General features: G+C 56.6%; 8 protein-coding genes across 8 annotated transcripts; 3 read left to right on the forward strand and 5 right to left on the reverse strand.

Moving 5' to 3' along the window:
• The first annotated feature begins 35 nt into the window (after positions 1–35).
• On the forward strand, positions 36–1,946 carry BDY17DRAFT_124752 (o-methyltransferas-like protein). Its single transcript, XM_033729345.1, has 6 exons — positions 36–536; positions 595–718; positions 785–908; positions 981–1,432; positions 1,491–1,649; positions 1,709–1,946. Exons 1-6 carry the CDS (start codon positions 360–362, stop codon positions 1,867–1,869), a joined length of 1,197 nt encoding a protein of 398 aa, XP_033590821.1. The 5' UTR covers positions 36–359; the 3' UTR covers positions 1,870–1,946.
• Positions 1,910–3,040, reverse strand: BDY17DRAFT_309534 (glutathione S-transferase II; the record flags this gene model as incomplete). Its single annotated transcript, XM_033735345.1, has 7 exons — positions 1,910–1,981; positions 2,032–2,212; positions 2,271–2,451; positions 2,512–2,548; positions 2,618–2,843; positions 2,904–2,947; positions 3,002–3,040. 7 exons carry the CDS (start codon positions 3,038–3,040, stop codon positions 1,910–1,912), a joined length of 780 nt encoding a protein of 259 aa, XP_033590822.1.
• A 68-nt stretch (positions 3,041–3,108) lies between these two features.
• Positions 3,109–7,041, reverse strand: BDY17DRAFT_295304 (uncharacterized protein). The gene has a single exon (XM_033733271.1). It carries the CDS (start codon positions 6,817–6,819, stop codon positions 3,424–3,426), a length of 3,396 nt encoding a protein of 1,131 aa, XP_033590823.1. The 5' UTR covers positions 6,820–7,041; the 3' UTR covers positions 3,109–3,423.
• Positions 7,042–7,250: 209 nt separating this feature from the next.
• Positions 7,251–8,066, forward strand: BDY17DRAFT_323122 (ribosomal protein S7e; the record flags this gene model as incomplete). The annotated part of the gene is made up of 3 exons (XM_033736952.1): positions 7,251–7,412; positions 7,553–7,635; positions 7,700–8,066. The coding sequence occupies 3 exons, from the start codon at positions 7,251–7,253 to the stop codon at positions 8,064–8,066; spliced, it is 612 nt and encodes a 203-aa protein (XP_033590824.1).
• Positions 8,067–8,176: 110 nt separating this feature from the next.
• Positions 8,177–9,305, reverse strand: BDY17DRAFT_124835 (S-adenosyl-L-methionine-dependent methyltransferase). The gene is made up of 3 exons (XM_033729346.1): positions 9,182–9,305; positions 9,100–9,129; positions 8,177–9,041 (listed from the first exon to the last, which is right to left on the reverse strand). The coding sequence occupies exons 1-3, from the start codon at positions 9,232–9,234 to the stop codon at positions 8,288–8,290; spliced, it is 837 nt and encodes a 278-aa protein (XP_033590825.1). The 5' UTR covers positions 9,235–9,305; the 3' UTR covers positions 8,177–8,287.
• Positions 9,306–10,458: 1,153 nt separating this feature from the next.
• On the forward strand, positions 10,459–15,733 carry BDY17DRAFT_124883 (uncharacterized protein). The gene is made up of 2 exons (XM_033729347.1): positions 10,459–10,770; positions 10,825–15,733. Exons 1-2 carry the CDS (start codon positions 10,574–10,576, stop codon positions 15,599–15,601), a joined length of 4,974 nt encoding a protein of 1,657 aa, XP_033590826.1. The 5' UTR covers positions 10,459–10,573; the 3' UTR covers positions 15,602–15,733.
• Positions 15,734–15,797: 64 nt separating this feature from the next.
• BDY17DRAFT_295310 (alpha/beta hydrolase domain-containing protein) lies at positions 15,798–17,071 on the reverse strand. The gene is made up of 3 exons (XM_033733272.1): positions 16,893–17,071; positions 16,196–16,831; positions 15,798–16,141 (listed from the first exon to the last, which is right to left on the reverse strand). The coding sequence occupies exons 1-3, from the start codon at positions 16,968–16,970 to the stop codon at positions 15,899–15,901; spliced, it is 957 nt and encodes a 318-aa protein (XP_033590827.1). The 5' UTR covers positions 16,971–17,071; the 3' UTR covers positions 15,798–15,898.
• Position 17,072: 1 nt separating this feature from the next.
• BDY17DRAFT_295312 (aromatic amino acid aminotransferase) lies at positions 17,073–18,780 on the reverse strand. Its single transcript, XM_033733273.1, has one exon. It carries the CDS (start codon positions 18,734–18,736, stop codon positions 17,198–17,200), a length of 1,539 nt encoding a protein of 512 aa, XP_033590828.1. The 5' UTR covers positions 18,737–18,780; the 3' UTR covers positions 17,073–17,197.
• Positions 18,781–18,952: the final 172 nt, after the last annotated feature.

The raw sequence follows: 18,952 nt of genomic DNA on the forward strand, positions 1-18,952 counted from the left end.
TCATATTATTACCAATTCCTTCTCTCAGCCCCTCGCCTCTTACGAATCTGCACCGCGTATCGCAATGCTTACCGGGCCAATGGCATGCAATGCACCTGGCGCTTTCGGGAATAGCTCACGTCAAAACCTCGATAGATTGGTATACGCATGCGCCAATGCAGGACTGGAGCTTCAGGTGATGGGGACCACGGGCAGCTCTTGATCCCCGCGCCTCTCGATACGCTTGATGCCGACCTAGAAACGGGATGGACGGCACTGATTGCGTAGGGAATTTATATCAATTGAATTGCCCCCATGGGCTTGGAACTCGTTACTCTATCAACCAGGCCGTTGCCGACACTCTTGCCTGAACATCCATTATGAATGGCACAAGTGACAAGACAGCGTTGGTGCAGGCGGCTGAGGATTTCCTCGCCGCGGCAAAGGCGTTCAATGGCGACGATGTAATGGCGAGAGCGGGCTTGATGAAGCACGCCGATCATCTTCGCCTGCTTGTCGAAGACCCGTTCGGGACCATTATGAGGCAATGGGATGTCGTGCGTTGGCGAGCAATTGAAAACACATGGCTGACACTCTGCTAACATCCATGTCTAGATCCATCTCACGGCCGCCCTGAACGTGCTCACTTCAATGGGCATTCTGCAACGGGTTCCCCGGGAGGGGAGCATTGGGTCCGAAGAGCTCGCGAGCGCCGTTGACATTGATGAATCGGTCGTTCGTGCGTCGCCCTTCTGTATCCTCCAAGCTTGCATCGCCGAGGTGGCAACTTCTGACAGTATCGTAGAGCGGGCGATGCGAATCATTGTTGCGCAAGGTATCGCCTTGGAGCCCAGTCCAAACCACTACGTCCACAATGCAAAATCGCTTGCATACGTGACGGGCTCTAGCCAGTACTTCTTCAAGATGGTGTCAGTGGCTGCCGCTCACCGCACGATGTGAAGAAGTAGAGTCAACTAACAGACGACAATACCCTCGCCCAGTGTCGATCAAGACGAAGCTCTCACCTCGCTCCCGCACTACTTCGCCACCCACAGCAAACAAGACCTGACCGATATTGAAAAGACGCCCTATGCCTTCTCCAAGAAAATGGAGGGCAGCACCTACTACCAAGTCATCTCCGCCGATGCCGAGCGGCTCGAGATCTTCAACCACACGCTGGCGCACCTGGAAGAGCAACACCCTGTGCTAGGTATGTTCCCCTTCTCGTCCATGAAAGCGCATGTCGAAGCGGAGCCGCATCGTCCCTTCCTTGTCGACGTAGGAGGCGGTATCGGTCGAGTTTTGAAATCCATTCTGCAAGAAGCTCCGAATGGGTTTGGCGCGGAGGTTGTGCTGCAGGACCGGGCGGAGGTGATTGATGTTGTCGACCGAGATGGGATTCCCGATGTGACTCTGATGGTGCATGACTTTTTCACGCCGCAGCCGGTGAAGAGTGAGTGGCAACTTGACCACCGCACGCTGACAGGGTAATGTGCTAAGCGGATTGGCAGATGCACACCTCTATCTGCTCCGAAGAATCTTGCACGACTTTTACGATCCAGCGTGCATCGATATCGTCAAAAACATTGCCAGCGCCATGGGTCCGACGTCGAGACTGCTCATTGGAGACTGCGTTGTCCCGGAGAAAGCCAACATGGGCGACGACTTTTGTGGGTCTGGCCCCTGGCTATGGGGAATTGGCGCAATTACTGACAATAGTGTGCATTAGTTGTGTACTGGATGGACCTTACCATGATGGTCATTGGAGGCCAGGAGAAGACAGCTAAGCAATTCACTCGCATTTTTGACGCCGCTGGATTGGAGTTGGTGAGAATTTGGCCGGCTGCGATTGGGATGCAGTCGATGGTGGAGGCCAAGTTGAAGGCGTAATGAATGTGGTGATGCTAGACAGCGTTACCCACAAACTCACCTATTTCTGCGCAGATCTGGCCTTGAGCTTCTCGGCATCGTCCTTCATGCCACCCTGCACCCACGCTTGACCCTGTTGCAAAGTCAGTAAGCTGTATGGCCAATCGAGAGCACCTAACGCACCTGCGCCGCATGCTTCTCCATCGCGGCCTTGTCTGCCAAGAGCTCCTTCATCCTGTACGGCTCCGGCACATTTGCTCCCTTCTTCGTCGCCGGACGAGCCCACATGCGGTCCTCCCATTTCTTCAGAGTGGGGAATTCCTCAATCTCAACGCCCGCCCAGCCAGCTGCAGAGATCCAGCCCCTTTTGCGTGCGTATTCGTCAGCAATGCTCTGCCGTTTGATAAGAAAAAAAGACTCACCAATGCGCGATGTCCGCGATCGTGCATTTATTCCCGACAAGGTACTCCGTTCCCGCATCAGATAGATGCTTGTCCAAAACTCCATAGAGCCTTCTCGTCTCGTTACGATAGCGATTGATGCCGTACTCAATCTTCTCAGGGCAGTAGCGTCCAAAATGGTTGGCTTGTCCTTGCATGGGACCTAGTCACCCTTTCATCAGTTCTCTCGCTCCATTGCCCACGAGTGAGAAAGCAATCTTACCAACACCAGCATTCAAGAAGAACACCCAGCTCGTCACCTGCACTCATCCACCCAACATCAGCACATCGCCACCACATCACCGATCCCGAAGGATTGTGTTGCTCACCTCGACATCCTCCCTCGATCCTTTCGGATAACTAATCCGGTGCTCGCCATCGTACCGATCGACGAGGTACTGCATGATGCTCCCGCTCTCGAAAACACGAATCGGCTTGCCATCGGTGAACTTATCCGTCAGAGCCGGGATGCGGCCGTTGGGATTGATCTCCAAGAACCAGGGTTCTTTTTGTGTGTTCTCTTGGAAAGAAATTTTGGTCACCTTGTACGGGAGACTAGTAGTAGATGTTAGAGAGAAGGAAAAGATGGACTGGGAGATTGATTTCATCGCTCACCCAAGTTCTTCCAGGGTGATGGAGATTTTGATTCCATTGGGGGTCTGTTTCAACAGATTCAGCTGGTATCTGTCTAGCATGCCTGTTCATGTCCTTACTTGCGTGGTGTAAAGGTGGATATCAGATTCGGATGCCATTTTGAATGCTATAGACCGCTGTCAGTCCTTCTGTTGTGGCTGGGAAATAATGGTCGAAGAGTTTATACTAGGCAACGAGGAGGATGGAACGGCAGAGGACGGATGAGGTCAGTACGAATTACTAATTCACCTATGGCGCCTTGCCCGGATTAGGAAGGTACCCCACCAGAGCATGTACGCCTTGAAAGTTGCCCGCTCTCAATCAGCCTTGGACGGCGGACAGCGAACGAAGGATTGCCAAAGTGTATGATGAGCGTTACATCTGCTGTGACGGCGATTGTAATCTGACGCCAGGTGCACGCCATCAGGTATTGCCTAACAATATTCTCCACCAAGGTAAGGTACGTACAGACACCAGCGTCACCAATTGGAGCGAACAGCTCCTACTTCTCGTGCACCACCACAACGTCCGTAGATCTCGCGCCTTCATAATTCGCCGAGCGCCCATCGGCAAGGGCCTCGATCTCGGCCAGCGAGCTGACAACGCGAGGCGGCAGTGCGGATTCCCAAAACGCCTTCATGCGCCCGACGAAGTCCTGCGTGTCTTGGATTTCGAGCTGCTTCATAGCTTGTTGTCGCTGCTTGGTGGAAGGGCCGACGAACTCGACTTCAAACTTCATGTCCTTGCACAAGGGCTGCAGATTGTCCGAGACGTCTTTGACTCGCACGCGGCGCAGTCTCGCTTTGCAGCTGGGGTCTCGGAGAGTCTTTCTCGCTTCGAGGTAGGCGTTGTGGCGCTCCGACGCCTGCTTGATTTCCTCGTCAAAGCTCATGCCTTCCCCGTTCGGATCAGATGGTCTGGATGTATCGAAGGGAAGCTGGGCCAGGAAATTGTCGATTTCAAGCCAGTCGCTTGGCGCAAGCTCAGACGTGTCCCATTGAGACGGCAGACATTGTTCGTAGTCGGGATAGTCGGAATCGAAGAAGAGTTGCAGACCAGAGCGGCCGAGCAGCGGCGCGACTTGGATGTTGAGTAGCCAGAACTGCTGCTGTGGGGAGCCATCATGTTCGGCGAGCACCCGGAGGGGAGTAAAGTACTGCACCAATCTCTTCTTTTCCGCATCGTTTAGCAGTAACGAAGCAGACTCGGGATCGAGAGACTTTGCGACAGCCTTCGGTAGGGCATCAAGGACTTCCCCTCGGTACTTGCGCTTCTCTTCTTCCTTTTCCCTTTCTCGTTCGAGCTCGCGCTGTAGCCTCTCCTCCTCCGCCTTGCGTGCCTCTTCAGCTTGCCGTTCGGCATCCTGTCGAGCAAGCTCTTCCATCTTTGCAGTCTCGGCCTTCTGCTTCTCCTCCTCGGCCTGTCTTTCAGCCGCCTCCTGGGCTTGCGTAGCTTCAAGCTCTGCAGCCTCTTCTTCTTTTCTCTTCTCGTCGGCGTGTTTGGCCAGATCAAGCGCAGCTTTGGCTTCCTTCGAATTGTCATTCTCCGCTGTGTGCGCCACATGGATGGTTTCAGTATTCGAGGGCTCTGCATTCTCCTGATCTTCCTCATTCACGGTAGGCATGGCGTTGGATGAAGCTCGCTTTCTCCTCAAAGTCCTGGGAGTAACTTCGGGTGAGCCAGATTGACTCTTGGTGCGTAGACGCCGGCGGGTATCGGTACTGGGGGTCTCCTGCGGTTTGACCTCTGGCATTTCCTCCTCGTCAACCTCACCCGGCGCATCCTCCTCGGATGAGACCTCGCCTGAATCTTCATCCAAGGCTGCAGAGCTGCTTTTAGCAGTCCTGAGATCTTTCCGACTCATGAGCCTCCTCTTGTTCCTTGTCCTTGCATTGCCCCCAGCATTGTCATCCATCTCATCATCTTCACTTTCGTCATGCTCCTCGATCTTCGGCTGCTGCTGCACCTTCCTCCGACCACCGCTGTCACGCTTAGTAACAGGGCTAGAGCTTCGCCTCTCCTTGTTGCGGCTCGCTTTCTCGGAAAGTTCTCTCATCAACTCCTTCTCCCGCCTCCACGCCGGCCCGTTCTTCTCCTCTGCCAGCTCCATCCACGTCTTTCCTCTTCGGTCGCGCCACAGCGGATCAAACCATTCCATCTCCGTTAGGGTTTTGACCATTTCGAAATGGCTGCTCCCCAGCACGGCCAACATGGGCTTCTCCGCTTTCTGCCTCAGCTTCTTCTCATCCATCTCCGCCAGAAGCATGTTGACCAGGTACACGTCGCCCGTCTTGGCAGCGGCAGCGATGACTGTGTTGTCCACTGGCACGCGCGCGGCGAGAAATTCCTGGACGCCGGTGCGATCGTTATTCTGCACTAGCTTGAGCAGATTCTCGTACGAGCGTGCCATGAAGTGCAATTCTTTCGACGTGACGCGCGGCGGGTGGGAGTGTCGCACTTCCTCTTCTTCCTCCTCCCGCCGTTGCTTCGCCGAGTTGCTGGTCCAGTCTTCTATTGCGGAATGCAGGGCGGCGCGAATGTTTGTAGCGTCTTCGGTCTCGTCGGTGATTACATCAAGAGCTTGTTGGCCCTTTAGATTTTGGCGTAGGGGATCGACGCCGGCTTCGAGAAGAAGCTTGACAACTTCCAGGTGTCCGTTCTCGGCCGCATCGATTAAGGGCGTGTCTTTGTCCACGTTGGCGCAATCAGTCTGAGCACCCTGTTCGATCAAATAGGCCACCACTTCGGCGTTACCATTGAGGGCGGCAATTTGCAGAGGCTTGTTACCGGCAAACTCTGCGAGCTCGACGGCGTCTGGGTCCTTGTCAAAGAGCTCCTTGACCAGGTCGAGGTCGCCAGCTTCACAAGCTTCAGCGAGGCGGGTGAACCCATACTTGTTGACGTGTCGTTTGTGCTCACGCCCAGCGGTGCGGGCACCTGGAATCGACGTAGATCTTCCAACGCCGCGTTGGGGCCGGCTGTAGTCGTCCTGCCCGCGAGAGGTGGTCTCGGAGGAGGCGTCGGACTCTTCCCACGTCTTTGCAGACCTCGGTTCACGAACAGGGAACTGGCTTCCTCTGCGCTTTCGTCCTTCGCCATCTGCATGACCACCCAAACCAGACTGGGTGGAGATCGCCCTGCGGTGTCCCCTAGGTTTTGGGGATGGAGATCTGTCTGCTTTGCCAGAGGGGTCTTCTGAATGCATCCCCCTCAGTCTTCGTCGAGCAGGGGGGTCCATGCTCCGTCGTTTGGTGTTCAAGAGGTTATCGACAGAAGACGCACGGTGTTTTCTTTTGCGCGGATTGGGTGGGCTAGTGTCTTTCCTCGATGGGTTCTCTGACAGAGCCCTTGATCTTGAACTCGCGCGCGAAGCATCAGGGGAAGATCGCGCCGAGCTCAAATCGTCATCGCTGCCTTCGGCATCCTCGTCTTCATCGTGCGCGCCAGCGCTAGGTGTCGCTTTGCCCGTGCTGATTTCGGTGCTCGGCATGGGCGATGCAGCAGAGCCGAGATCATCGTCGTCCTCGTTTGGAACGGGCAGGCTACCGATGCGACTCTTCTGCGCCTTCTCGCGCTTAGCATTGGAGGCAGCAGTAGAGGCATTTTGCTTCTTCGCGGCCTCCTTCCGCTTCACGGGGCTGTCGATGAGAGTTTCTGCCTCGGAAGCGGGATCGTCGTCTGCGCCATTAACGGCCGAGTCTTCCGCCGCTCCTGAAGCAGGCGCATCGGGCAACCCGTCGAGCTCGCTCTCTGTGACTGGCGCAGGTAGCGTGCTTGCCGACTGCTCTTCCGACTTCAACGCGCCAGCATCGCGATCTGCCGCGGCTGGCGCATCGACATTGGGCCCACTAGAATCGCCTGACCGCGTAGTCGGACCAGGTGACTTGCTCCCATTCATCCCGTTGCTGCCGAATTGTTTGCTTGCATGCTCCTCTTCGTATTGGCGCAACCCGTCGGGGGCCGAGGGGGGACAAGACTGACTGCTTTCGAGTCGGCCCGAGCAACGGAGGTCGCGCGGGGTGCCTGACGATCACTTTAGTACCCGGTCGCCTCTGCCTGGTCGTGGGGAACACTCGGGGGTGGTGTGAGGGCGGGAGCGATGAGTTCTGCGCGGTTTTGTTGTTGCACGAGTGTCAACTCTTCAGATCTCCCACTCATTTAGCGAAGGTTTCACTCTAATCCCAAAATGGCGATAGCTTCATCTCGCATCAAAATTGATCCGGATGCCCGCTGAAGTCTTGGCGGACCGCACTTGGGAAAACTAAACGGCTGGAACAAATTTCATAGACAGAGTCAATCCCGACGACATCCTCGCCAACTACCATCAACATGTCTCAGCAAGCGCTCAACAAGATCGCTGCCAACAGCCCCTCGCGGGCCAAGCCCTCGGAAATCGAGACCAACATCGCCACGGCGCTGTATGAGCTCGAGACCAACATCCCGGATATGAAGAGCGCTCTGCGCCCGCTTCAATTCGTTTCGGCTCGTGAGGTAAGATGATCATCAACACCCAATCCAGGCCTCGCGGACCCCGCGGCGTACTCGCATTACAAGCATTCGACCTCGACATTTCTAGAAGAGGCGGTGGGCACTGGGCAGCAAACAACGCTGACACCAGGACTCTTACACAGATCGAGGTCGGACATGGCAGGAAGGCAATCGTCATCTTCGTTCCCGTGCCTCTCCTTCCGGGATGGCATCGTTCCCAGCAACGGTAATTACTGAAGCACCCCTATCTTCAAGTAGCGAACCCTCGCCAGGCTAATCAGATTTCTCAGCCTGACCCGTGAGCTCGAGAAGAAGTTCTCTGACCGCCACGTGCTCATCATCGCCTCCCGCCGCATCCTTCCCCGCCCGAAGCGTAGCAACCGCAGCCGCACATCGCAGACTCAGAAGCGACCTCGCTCCCGCACGCTCACCGCCGTTCACGATGCGATCCTCGGCGACCTCGTCTACCCGGTGGAGATCGTGGGCAAGAGGACCCGAACGAGGGAGGACGGGAGCAAGATCCTGAAGGTGGTGTTGGACGAGAAGGAGAGGGGTGGCGTGGACTACCGTCTTGACACCTACTCCGAGGTGTACAAGCGACTGACGGGCAAGGGTGTGAACTTTGAGTTCCCCCAAGTTGCCGCTGGAGAGTATTAAGTGGTCCTGCGCTGAAGTGGAGTGATGATAACTCTCGGAACGAAGTCCAGTCCGGGCTGGTCAGGAAGCCTCCGTGATTGACTGTCTTCAGACGGATGGTCGACGACAGACCAGCGACTTCAGATAGCGCTCAAAACCGCATCGATTCCTTCCATTGATGTTCACAGCGATCCAAGTCTTTCATTTCCATCCTCCTATCCTCTTTTCCACAAGATTATTCGTCACTTCTTAATGGCAACAAATTCGTAAGTGTCGACTCTGAAATACGCCCCCTCATCACACTCCTTGCGCATTTCCTGCGCCAGACTTTTCGCTTCCTCCGCCGTCAGTGCGCCTTCAACACCCATCCGAGCATTCCCACGCATGATGGCGTGCAGAGCGCCGGTAGCGATATGGCTCCACTCCATTCGGTCCTGGGGAAGCCGATCGCTGCTCAGCACCTGCTGCTCAACGACCTCAAAGCCCACAGACCGCAACACATCGGGCAGATGGTCAACGAACCAGTCGAAATGCGGTCGTGGCCGGGTGGTGAGATCCACGCCGCGGCTGAGTGCGCTCGTCTTGGTGTTTCGCTCGCTTTGGTAGACCACGTTGAGGTTGCGGAAGTTCCCTTCCACCCATTGCAGTGCGCCGCCGGGCTTCAGCAGGCTCCAGGCGTGGGTGGCGACTTTGAACCAGTCTTCGGGGAGCATGGCAGCATTGAGCAGGCGAAGGTGGACTAGGTCGTACTGACCGTGCAAGTGGACCGGGGCGGGTGCTTTGGCGTCGAGCGTGGTGAGGGTGATGTTTTGAGGGAGTTGGCCGGGGGCAGGGAATTGGGCGTCGGAGATGTCATAGCCGTGCAGCTTGGCCTGTGTCGGGAGTTCCTTGGAGGTAGTGAGGAGCCAGGCGCCGGTTCCGGTCCCGATGTCTGCGACGGCCGGAGCGGATGGGAGGTTCTTTTGAATGGCCGGAGAAATGAGATGGCCCACGAGCCTGAAATGGGGTGTGAGTTGAGCCGTGTGTGATGGATGCAGTGTGTGCGTGTACCAACCTGTTCAGGAATGTGTTTTGGTAGTTGAGTCTGCACTCGTTTAGCAGGATGGTGAGGAGGAGTCTGGGTCCTGCCAACATACCTATCTGACTCTTCGGCATCTCTGTCCAACGAGTATACTTCTTGTCTGGCCATGGTGGAATGGAAAGACGCTGAGAGACTATCGTGTGTGCAACGGTCTTGTTCTTAAATGAGATTCATGAATAAGCGGGAGGAAGAAGACGACGGCGAAGAAGAAGAAGAAATTCCACATATAAAGGAAAACCCGCCATCTGCTTACTGTTGGTGCATTGCCGTACTTGTGAATAAGCACTACCAGGTCGGACGCTGGTGGCTCGACGGCCGCAGACAACAAACGACGCATGGTCTCAACAACTTCGGCGCGAGAATGCCTATTTGGGACTGTTGATTCCAGGTACATGGTGGTGAGCATACAACTGAACATGCGCGTGCGAGGGAAGTCTACGCTCGTAGCAAAGATATTGTTTCCATCGGGTGACGGTGTATTGTGCAGGTCGGGTAGGTAGGTATGCAAGGAGCTGACGGACTGTGAGGCAGACGAACGTTTGCGTCAATGTCCGGTGACAGACATGAAACCTCGATTTGGCCCTGCGCGAGAGGTGCGGCGATGCGTGGAACCAGCGGCAGTCTCGAGAACTCGCTCTCTTGACCACCGAGTGAATATCGTCTTTGCTTTGGATTGATCCGCGCTGCTTGACCGAGAAAGGGAAACAGGGAGTGTCCTTTTCGTGATGAAAGAGTGTAGTCAGCCAGAATTCCGACGCTCCGCAGTGGTTGGCGCTTCCCCACCTCACCTCATCTTGCACATCACCTGCACTCCGCCCTTTGTGGCTTAGCGTCGCCCTAATTTACCGAGCACCCTGCACGAGCAAGACTCCGACCTGGCACGATACGGCAACAATCTGCCCTCGTCTTCCTGCAATCTCTCGCAGACAGTCACATTGCTCCCTCTGCAGCACTTCTCCTTCCCACCACACTGCACTCTCCCACCCTGCTTCGTGCACGCAGCATCCCGGTGCCTCCACCTTTGGCCCCGGGCCCGCCCGCTGCCGCCGCCCGCTCGCTCAGCCACGTGCAGCCTCACTTTCGTCCTGCGCATTAATCCGCCGCTCACTGTGCGCCCAATTCTTGCTCTGTTTCGCCCCACACTCTTGACATCCACTGGACAATATTCCATGCTGCTCGGGGGTGATGCTTGGGAGAGCGGCCTGTTGCTACCCTGAGCGGTTTCCACGCTTTCGCTGCTCCCTTTGACAATCTGCTCACCGTCGCCATCATCTCCCCACGACATCCTCCTTCACACCGAAACCCCTCTCTACGCAGCTCGCGAGGCCTTCGCCTACCACCTCTGATTCTCCTCGGGTACTGCTTCGCCGCTCCCTTCTTCCCTTACGGCTCCATGTGTTAGCCCGTCGGAACATTCAAAAGGTGTCTTTGGCCCCGCCGAGGAGCGATGGAGCGTCCACACAACATGATGCAGCAAGCCGGCGGCAACGTCGCGCAAGGCATGCAGCGTCCCCAGTCGGGCAATCGCGACCAGCAATTGCATGCTGTCATCATGACCAACTTGAAGAATAAGGCGCATACCCTTCCCAGCGGCTGGCAGACTACCTTCGAGCCACGCCTAAGGGCGGAGCGGATAATGCAATTGTATGTGGCCTCGACGCCTCACCCCCTTCCTCGTGCTAACTAACCGTTTGGCAGGGTGACCGCTCTGCGACTCCTCCACCAGGACATGTCCAAGTGTCTTCAAACCGCCGAGATCTTCGAGGAGCGCTGCATCCACGATTCCTCCACCAAAGAAGAGTACATGAAGAAGATATCGTCAAAGCTGGCGGAAGTCCAGGTGAGGAGGGCGCAAAGCGTACAGCAGATGCAGGCCGCGACGCAGATGCCTGGGATGCAGATGAACATGCAAAACTATGTCATGCCTCCCAACAATGGCATGGCGGGGATGAATTTCATGCAGAACCCCGGCATGACTGGCATGAACATGAACAACTTTGCGAACATGGGGGTAAACATGCAAAATGCCGGGACTATGGGTGGTCAACAAAACCAGAACTTCAACGCTCAGCTGCAACGCCCGATGCAGGCTTCGCCACTGCCACCTCAGCAGCAAGCTCAACAACAAGCTCAACAACAAGCCCAGCAGCAAGCTCAACAGCAAGCCCAGCAGCAAGCCCAGCAACAAGCCCAGCAACAAGCCCAGCAGCAGGCCCAACAGCAAGCCCAGCAGCAGGCCCAACAGCAAGCCCAACAGCAAGCACAGCAACAAGCACAGCAGCAGGCCCAGCAGCAAGCGCATCAGCAAGCGCAACAACAAGCCCAGCAGAACAACACACTGGATCCGTCAACGTTGCAAATGCCTCAGATGACCAGGCAGCTTTCGAACATGGTGCAGCCTACTGCGCAGTCTCAGTCTCAGCCGCCTCAGCCGTCTCAAGCTGAGATCGGGGCAATGGCGAGGAAGATGTTTAGCGAAGCCACGGAAGAGCACAAGGCCGCCATTCGAAATCACTTTCTCAGCCAATACGACGAGCAGAAAAGGCCACAGCTTCTCGCGCAGAATGACCCGGCTGTCCGCTTCTTCTTGATCCAGGCCAAGGACAGACTGACCAAGATGAGAGCTCTCCAGATGGCCCAACAAGGCGGCGCTCCTCAGAACGGCAGCAACCCCATGCCCGCTGCGAACATGCAAACTGCGAATGCACAGGCCGGTGCGGGCGGGTTCGACTTTACGGGCATGCTCGGGCAACAAGCAAACGCCATCAAGCTACAAGAGTCCGGTGAGCAAGTCGTCCCGGCGAGTAACAATCCGAATCTTGGGGTCGGGGGACAGGCGAATATGCCGCAGGGCATGAATCCGCAGATGCTCTCTCAAAACGGGCAGCCGGTGAATCAGCAGCAGCTACAACAGATGATCCAGATGCAGCGTGAGAAGCAAAGGCAGCAATTGCAGCAAAACCAAATGGCCAATCAGTCCATGGCGCAGCAACAGCAACAGCAGCAGCAGCAAGGGCAACAATTACGAGGCCCAGCAGGCACGCTCAATGCGCCGAATGCGTTGAATGGAGCGCAAGTCAACAGCCCCGCGATGAACATGCTCAATCGGCCAATGGTACCACCAGGGCAGCAAGCACAGGCGACGCCTCAGCAGAATCGCGCCCAGCCTGTACAACAGAAGCCAGGCAACGGAGCAAACCAGGTGATCCAGCATCATCAGAACATGCTCAATCAGAACATGCAGAGCGGTCAGGTGTACAATCAACGGCAGCAAGTCATCGACGCATTGCCGCAACAGATCCGGGACAAGCTCGCGGGATTGCCCCCTCAGCAAGTCAACCAGGTCCTGGCCAGCTTCGCCGCTCGCCAGCAGAATCAGAATGCGAATGTCGGGAATCCTCAGCAAGGAGCTGCCGGTGCTGTGCAACAGGGCATCAATCCGAACGCTATGCAAATGGGCAATGCAGCGGCTATGGCTGGGATGCCTCCCAATATCAATTCAGCGATGGCGGGATTTCCCTCGCAACCTCCGGCGAATAATCAGCAGCAGCTCTCACAACAAGGCTCGACCGACCCGTCGCTCCAAATGCGTGCGCAACAAGCCCAGTTCAAGGCGAAGGCCTTTGACTTGCGGCCCTTTCCCCGGCAGATGTTGAACACTTTTGGCATCCAAGTTCCGGACAACATCATCGACTGGGGGTCGCTGAAGCAACATATCTTGAAAAATCATACTATGTTACCTCCCAACACGTCTTTGAGGGTGCAGCAGGCGCAGAATTCATGGTTCGAAAGTCGTCCTGAAGAGCAGAGAGTGGCGCTGCAAAATCTTCAACAGCGACTCCAAGCTATGTCGGCCGCTCAGCAGCAGCAGCAACAGCAGCCGCCCTCGCAGCAACAACAGCAACGTCAGCAGCAGATGCCTGTCGCACGGCCGGAATCAGTGCCAAATGGACAGCCTCCGCAGGCGCCCGTGAACCAGCAGGCAAAGAATTCGCAGCAAATTCAGGACGGCGTTACTGCTTCAAATCTGAACGCCCAGCAGATGAGGCAAATCGGCATTCAACAGCCCAGCCAGTTGGACATACAACGTTTCCGAGAGAATGTTCCGGCCGCTAGAGGTCTCTCTGATGATGACATACGCAATGCTATCATGGGAAGGAAGTTTGATCTCGCTCGGCAAGCGGCGCTTCAGCAGCAGCAGAATATGCGGAATCAGATGCAGAATGGCCAGCAAATGTTGGGAGGTGGACAACAGCAGACCAATGTCCTTCAGCAAGGAAATCAGCAGCAGCTTCAGCAACAGCAGCAACTCCAGCAGCAGCAGCATCTTCAACAGCGGCAAGCGCCACCACCCGCACAACAGCAACAAGTCCAACAGGAGGCTAAGCCACAGCCAAACAGACAGATTCAGGGCCAGAAGCGCTCACAGCCGAGTGGGGACGATGTGATGGAAATACCGAATCCCAATGGTCCAGCACCGACAGCGGCTATGCAAATGAACAGAGTGCAGCGTCCACCAGGACAAGGTCAAGCTGCTGCACGCCCTCCGAGTCTCGAAGAACTCAACAAAATGCCCATGGAACAGAGGTTATTGATTATGCAAAAGTACCGACAGATGGGAGGGCCCAAGAACGCGCAAGGCGCCGCCCAGCAACCACCGCAACCGAACCAAGCATCCGCCCCTTTCCAGCAACAGCCCAATCAAGCCCCGCAAGTCAATGCACAAATGCCAATTACTCCGGAGGAGCGGACGAAAATCCGTGAGCTGTACCAGGGCGTCGTTGCCGCCAATCCCAAAGGTCCCCCGATCCAGCTCGACGCTCAAGCGCGAGAGCAGGTTTTGGCGAGTATCAAGAAACTGTGGCTACCCATCCTGAACCTTGAGAGGACGTACTTGCTCGCCCTGCGAGCTCTGGGTGAGGAATCGGTAAAGGAAGCCATGCGGTGCAGAGTTCTAGCTGTGACAAATTTCGCCGACGCCGAGGGTACACCCAAGGAGTATGTTGCTCTTGGACCTGTGGATATGCGGCAGATGGAGATGGTGATGAATCGCTACTTGACCGCCCTGAAGCAGGTGAAGATCAAGCAAGATGGCACACCTGCACAACCGCAGCAGCAGGCACCGCCGCATTCAATGCAGCAGGCACTACCGCAGCCACCCGTGAAGCCCCCGCCGCCAGAGAGGAAGGCGTCACAACAGGGTCGCAAGGCTTCGGCAAGCACGAAAGCACCACCTGCGCCCACCGAAGAAAAGAAATTCGATTGGGGCTCGCCGAGTCCTCATGGAGTGCCCAAATACGAGGCGCCCCGGACCGAGTTCAATCTGAAGATACCCGCGCAGAAGAAGCGGAAGACTGGCGACAGCCAAGAATCGAAAGCCGGCAGTCCGAGCGTGGTCGACACGAAACCGCAAGCGATGGAAGCAGGAGCGGTCAAGCCTCCACAAGCGCCGCCTCCTCAGAAGCCCGCCGAGCCCGAGAAGCCCAAGTTTACGTGCGACGAGATCTTCTGTGAAGCGGCCATATATGGCTTCCATACAGAGGAAGAGTTGAAGGCGCACAAGGCTTCCGAGCACCAGCCGATTGCGGATCCCCTCAAGTTCTTGGTAGACAACATGGCCAGTGCGTTGGGCGTGGACGAGGACGGCAAGCCCTTGCCGGAGAAGAAGGCGGCCAAGGCTCCAGCTCAACCTCGTGCAGCCGTCGTGCGGCCTGCGAGCAAAGGCGGCGCTCAGACGCCGAGTGGCAAGGATGGCACTACTCCTGCAACGCCCGCATCGTTGGTCAAAGGGACGAAAGCGGCTGCAACGCCAGCTGGGCAAAAAGCAACCGAGGGAGCGAAGCCGGCCGATGCGACGACTGCATCACCGGAAGAAAAGAAGACGCTCCTGGACTTCGTGGCCGGCAAGACTGGCTTCGAACTGCCCTCCACCGCATCAACCGACGCCCCCGAGCCGGACGCCTCTGCTCTGGATTCCTTGTTCCCTTCGAATCTGCCAACCGATCTCGCCAATCAGAGCGGCTGGGAAGACGTGCATGGTTTCTCCGACATGCTGGACGTCACCAATTGGGGCTTTGGAGCCGGCTTTGACCTTTCGTCTGTGTCGCCCGAGCTCACGCCCAGCGGCAGCAGTCATTCCAGCGACATCTCGCAGTCGGAAAGGCTGCGTATCAATCTCGAGTGGGATGCTTTTGGGAATGGCGATACCGGGGTGCCGGAGATTCTGTCGTTGAAGCAATTGGGGCTAGACACGCCGAAGGAGGCCAGCGGCGATGGTGATACTGCGATGCTGGATGCTGGATCGGAGGAGGTTGCAGAGGGGGCGGAGGGGAAAGAGCAGAAGAAGAAGACGGAGGCGGACGGAGATTTGGCTTGGGCGGCGGATCTGGTGCAGTGGGATTCGGCTTGGTTTCCTGAGGGCGACGATGAGCCGAGTGCGCCGAAGAAATTGTTCGATGCGAGGGCGCCGTTTTGAGGGGATTCGGGCTGCCAATCCCCAGGGCTCTGGTGGGTTTTCGGATTGGGCGATGGGGACACATGGGGCGAAGGAACGAACGGCACGCAGCGATGGTGTTGGCGGGAGTTTTTTCATTTTCCCGAGATTATACCCCATCTTTTGGTTCTTTGGTATGGTACGTAGGCGAGTGATCTGTTCATTTTGGTAGAGGGCATAGTATCCACGATCGTATTGAAGCAGTTCTACCCCAAATCTACTCGACTTTTCCAGTCCGCCTTGCCATGCGCTGCACTATGGACACCGGGCAAGGCTGCTTTACAGGCTCCGAATCGCGCGGAAGCGCCCCTCCATCACCGCCTTCGAGACGGCCGCCTCGGGCGCGAAGCCTTCAAATGCGTGCGGGACGCCGGGGAACATGTGGAACTCGCACGGCACTCCAGCCTTGCCGAGCGTGGCGGCGTATTGCAGGTCCTCGTCGCGGAACAGATCCAACTCGCCCACGTCCATGTATGTTGGGGGCAGGTTCTTGGCATCATTGACAGTCATTCGTCCGGCGGCCTGGCATTTACAGCATTAGTGTCATCCTGACTATGGGCGGCGAGGGTGGCTTGCCTCGATCGGATCCACGCCGTCCTTGCCCTGCTTCTCGCCCAACACCGCCTTCCAGCCCGTGATATTGTCGTCCGTCGACCACGTCGCATACGGCGCGAGATTCTCGTCGACCTGCACATTCCTGTCGTCCAGCATGGGGTAGATGAGAATCTGCTTCGCCACCGCCGGCCCGCCCTTGAGTTTGATGTAATGCGCCAAGCTCGCCGTGATGCCGCCGCCGGCACTGTCGCCCATGATGCCTATGCGGCGCGCATCGACGCCCAGCTCCGCCGCGTGCGCCACGAGCCATTTCAAGCCGGCGTAGACGTCGGACACGTGCACGGGGGCCTGCACCTCGGGCGAGAGCCGGTAGTCGACCATCAGGAAGGGCACGCCGGTGGTGGAGACGTACCGCTTCACCACCTGGTCGTACTGCTCGACCGTCAGGGCAATGTAGCCGCCGCCGTGGGCGTAGACGATGGCGGAGCCGGACGGCGTGCTGCCCGTTTTGGTGTACCAGCGGCACAGGATGGAGTGGCCGTCCTCGGCCTGCGCGTGGAAGTCTTTCGTCTCCACGTCTGCGACGGGGGTGTGTAGGCTGATGAGAGCGGCGAAGAGGCCGTCGAGAAGCTGGCGGCGGCCGTTGACGTCGCCGGCCTGGGATAGAATTGTTAGAATGACGACTGGGATGAGGGGGATTGGATGTTTTGGGGCTGACGGGGATCTTGGGCGGCTCTTGCCCGCCCATGAGTTTGGCGAGGGCCGAGCCAACTTCAGCATCGAGAGTGAATGGCATGGTTGTGGAGATATTGGCTAAGGAGATTGACGAACAGTGAGTACCGGTATCCTATGTTTGTTGCTTGTTGCTTGCAGAGCATACAGACGCTGACAACGTGGGGCTCTCGTATACGAGGGGAAGCTCGTTCCAGCGCCCGACCGACTGGCACCTCCGCTAGCCTTCATCCCCTGCGGCCAATCAAATCGTAAGCTCTTCCACCTCTCCTCGTATGGCATCCTGCTCCATCAACTTCGTTTCTTCAGAAACTCCTTGCGGACCGCATTTCCAAAGCACTCGACAGCCCGGCTCAGCTTATGTCCAGGCGCTGCCGCGAAAGTGAGGCGGAAGTACGTGCGGTCTTGGTTGGTCTTGCTCACTGCAAACCAGCTGCCGCTGCTGACTAGCACTCCTTCTTCTCTCGCTCTGGCGTGCACGCTGCCCTCGATCGATACTTGGAGGGCCGAATCAATGCCAACGCCTTCGCGCCGAGCCTTTGGATGCTTCTTCCAATCGACTTCGACCCACAGAAACATTCCGCATTCAGGCACTGTCCAATTGCAAATCTCGATGGGCAGATATCTTCGACATGCATCGAGCGTGGTGTTCAAACGCTCATTATATCGTCGTGACTGATGCATGAGCCACTGGAAGAATCCCTCATGGCCCCATCTTTCCACCAGAAGTTTGTAGAGCATTACTTGCGACGGTCCGCTGGCACCCATTGTACTGAAATCCGAATGCGCTGTGAAAGCCGCAATCAGTTGAGAGCATCCGCTTATCCAACCGCATCGAAGCCCTGGAGCAATGATCTTCGATGTGGAATCCAGACGAAGCACGCGACCGCTTGTGTCCAACGACAGATACGACAGGGGCAAGTCGGTGAGGTATTTGTCGGCCGTGACATGCTGCTTCTCCGTCGTATCGGCGTGGTGGAAGGGGCCAGACAGGCGAATGAAGTAGTAGGGATCATCCTCGATGATGATGAGATCGTGCCTCTCCACCACGGCGTATATCGCTCTGCGACGCTCTTCCGGTTGAGTTATGCCGGTGGGATTCTGTCCACACGGAACCAGGTACAACACTTTGGGCTTTGGGCCTGACGCCACGTCCCACTGTAGCAACCTCTTGTCCAGAGCGACCGGATCCAGGCCATCTCTATCCATCTCAACCCCGACGAGGTTCAATCCAAGAGGCCTCGCAGCTTCCATCGCTCCCGTATAAGTATATTCCTCCATCAATATCGAATCGCCGCGGTCGCACAGCATTCTCAGCAGAATCTCAATGGCTGAAGTTGCACCGCAGGTAAGGCTAACATCCCAGTTGATGTACTGCGGGTTATGCATCAACTTAGTGTGTTGGTGGACGAAGCGAAGCAGCGGTGCCAGCCCCTTTGATGGGCCGTAGTCCAATGCTGTGCGGAGATCGAACGCACTTTCCCCTTGAGTACAGATCATCGGCAACGCAGCGTCTCCCTGATTTGCTTCCGTTCGAGTACCATGAGAATCTGTCGCTCCCGGCATGATCATGGATTGCCATGGATAGAACTCCGACGCCGGCCTCCCGACACCAAGGGATATCACATCAGCTTGTGGTGTCTTGGCAGAGCTCTTCAGCGTCGAGACACGTCGACTTGATGCCTCGAGACTGAAATGATGGTCCCAATTCTTGGCGTGGGGTTTGGCGGGCTGGATTCTTGTTGAGCCGTTGGGCGAGGCTTCGGGAGACTTGATGCAGCCTTGCGTTGATTGGCGTTGCGCGAATTCCGATAGTTTGTGTTGCAGCATTGTGGCCGACTGGGATTTTTCTAATTGAACGACTAAATACAAAGAATATTTCGATTTGATTGAACCACATTCGCAGGCAGCAAATGCGTGTCGAGTTATATATCTGGATGGGCGCCTTCACACGAGCGCGCGGAGTAGGCGGAGTGAAGTCGGCGTTGGCGGAATGCTTTCCGGATTTGGTCCGCGTTACTTCAACCCGTCTTGTTCAGACGACGA

This window comes from Neohortaea acidophila (genome assembly GCF_010093505.1).
Source record: "Neohortaea acidophila strain CBS 113389 unplaced genomic scaffold BDY17scaffold_4, whole genome shotgun sequence".
Classification (NCBI taxonomy): Eukaryota; Fungi; Ascomycota; class Dothideomycetes; order Mycosphaerellales; family Teratosphaeriaceae; genus Neohortaea; species Neohortaea acidophila.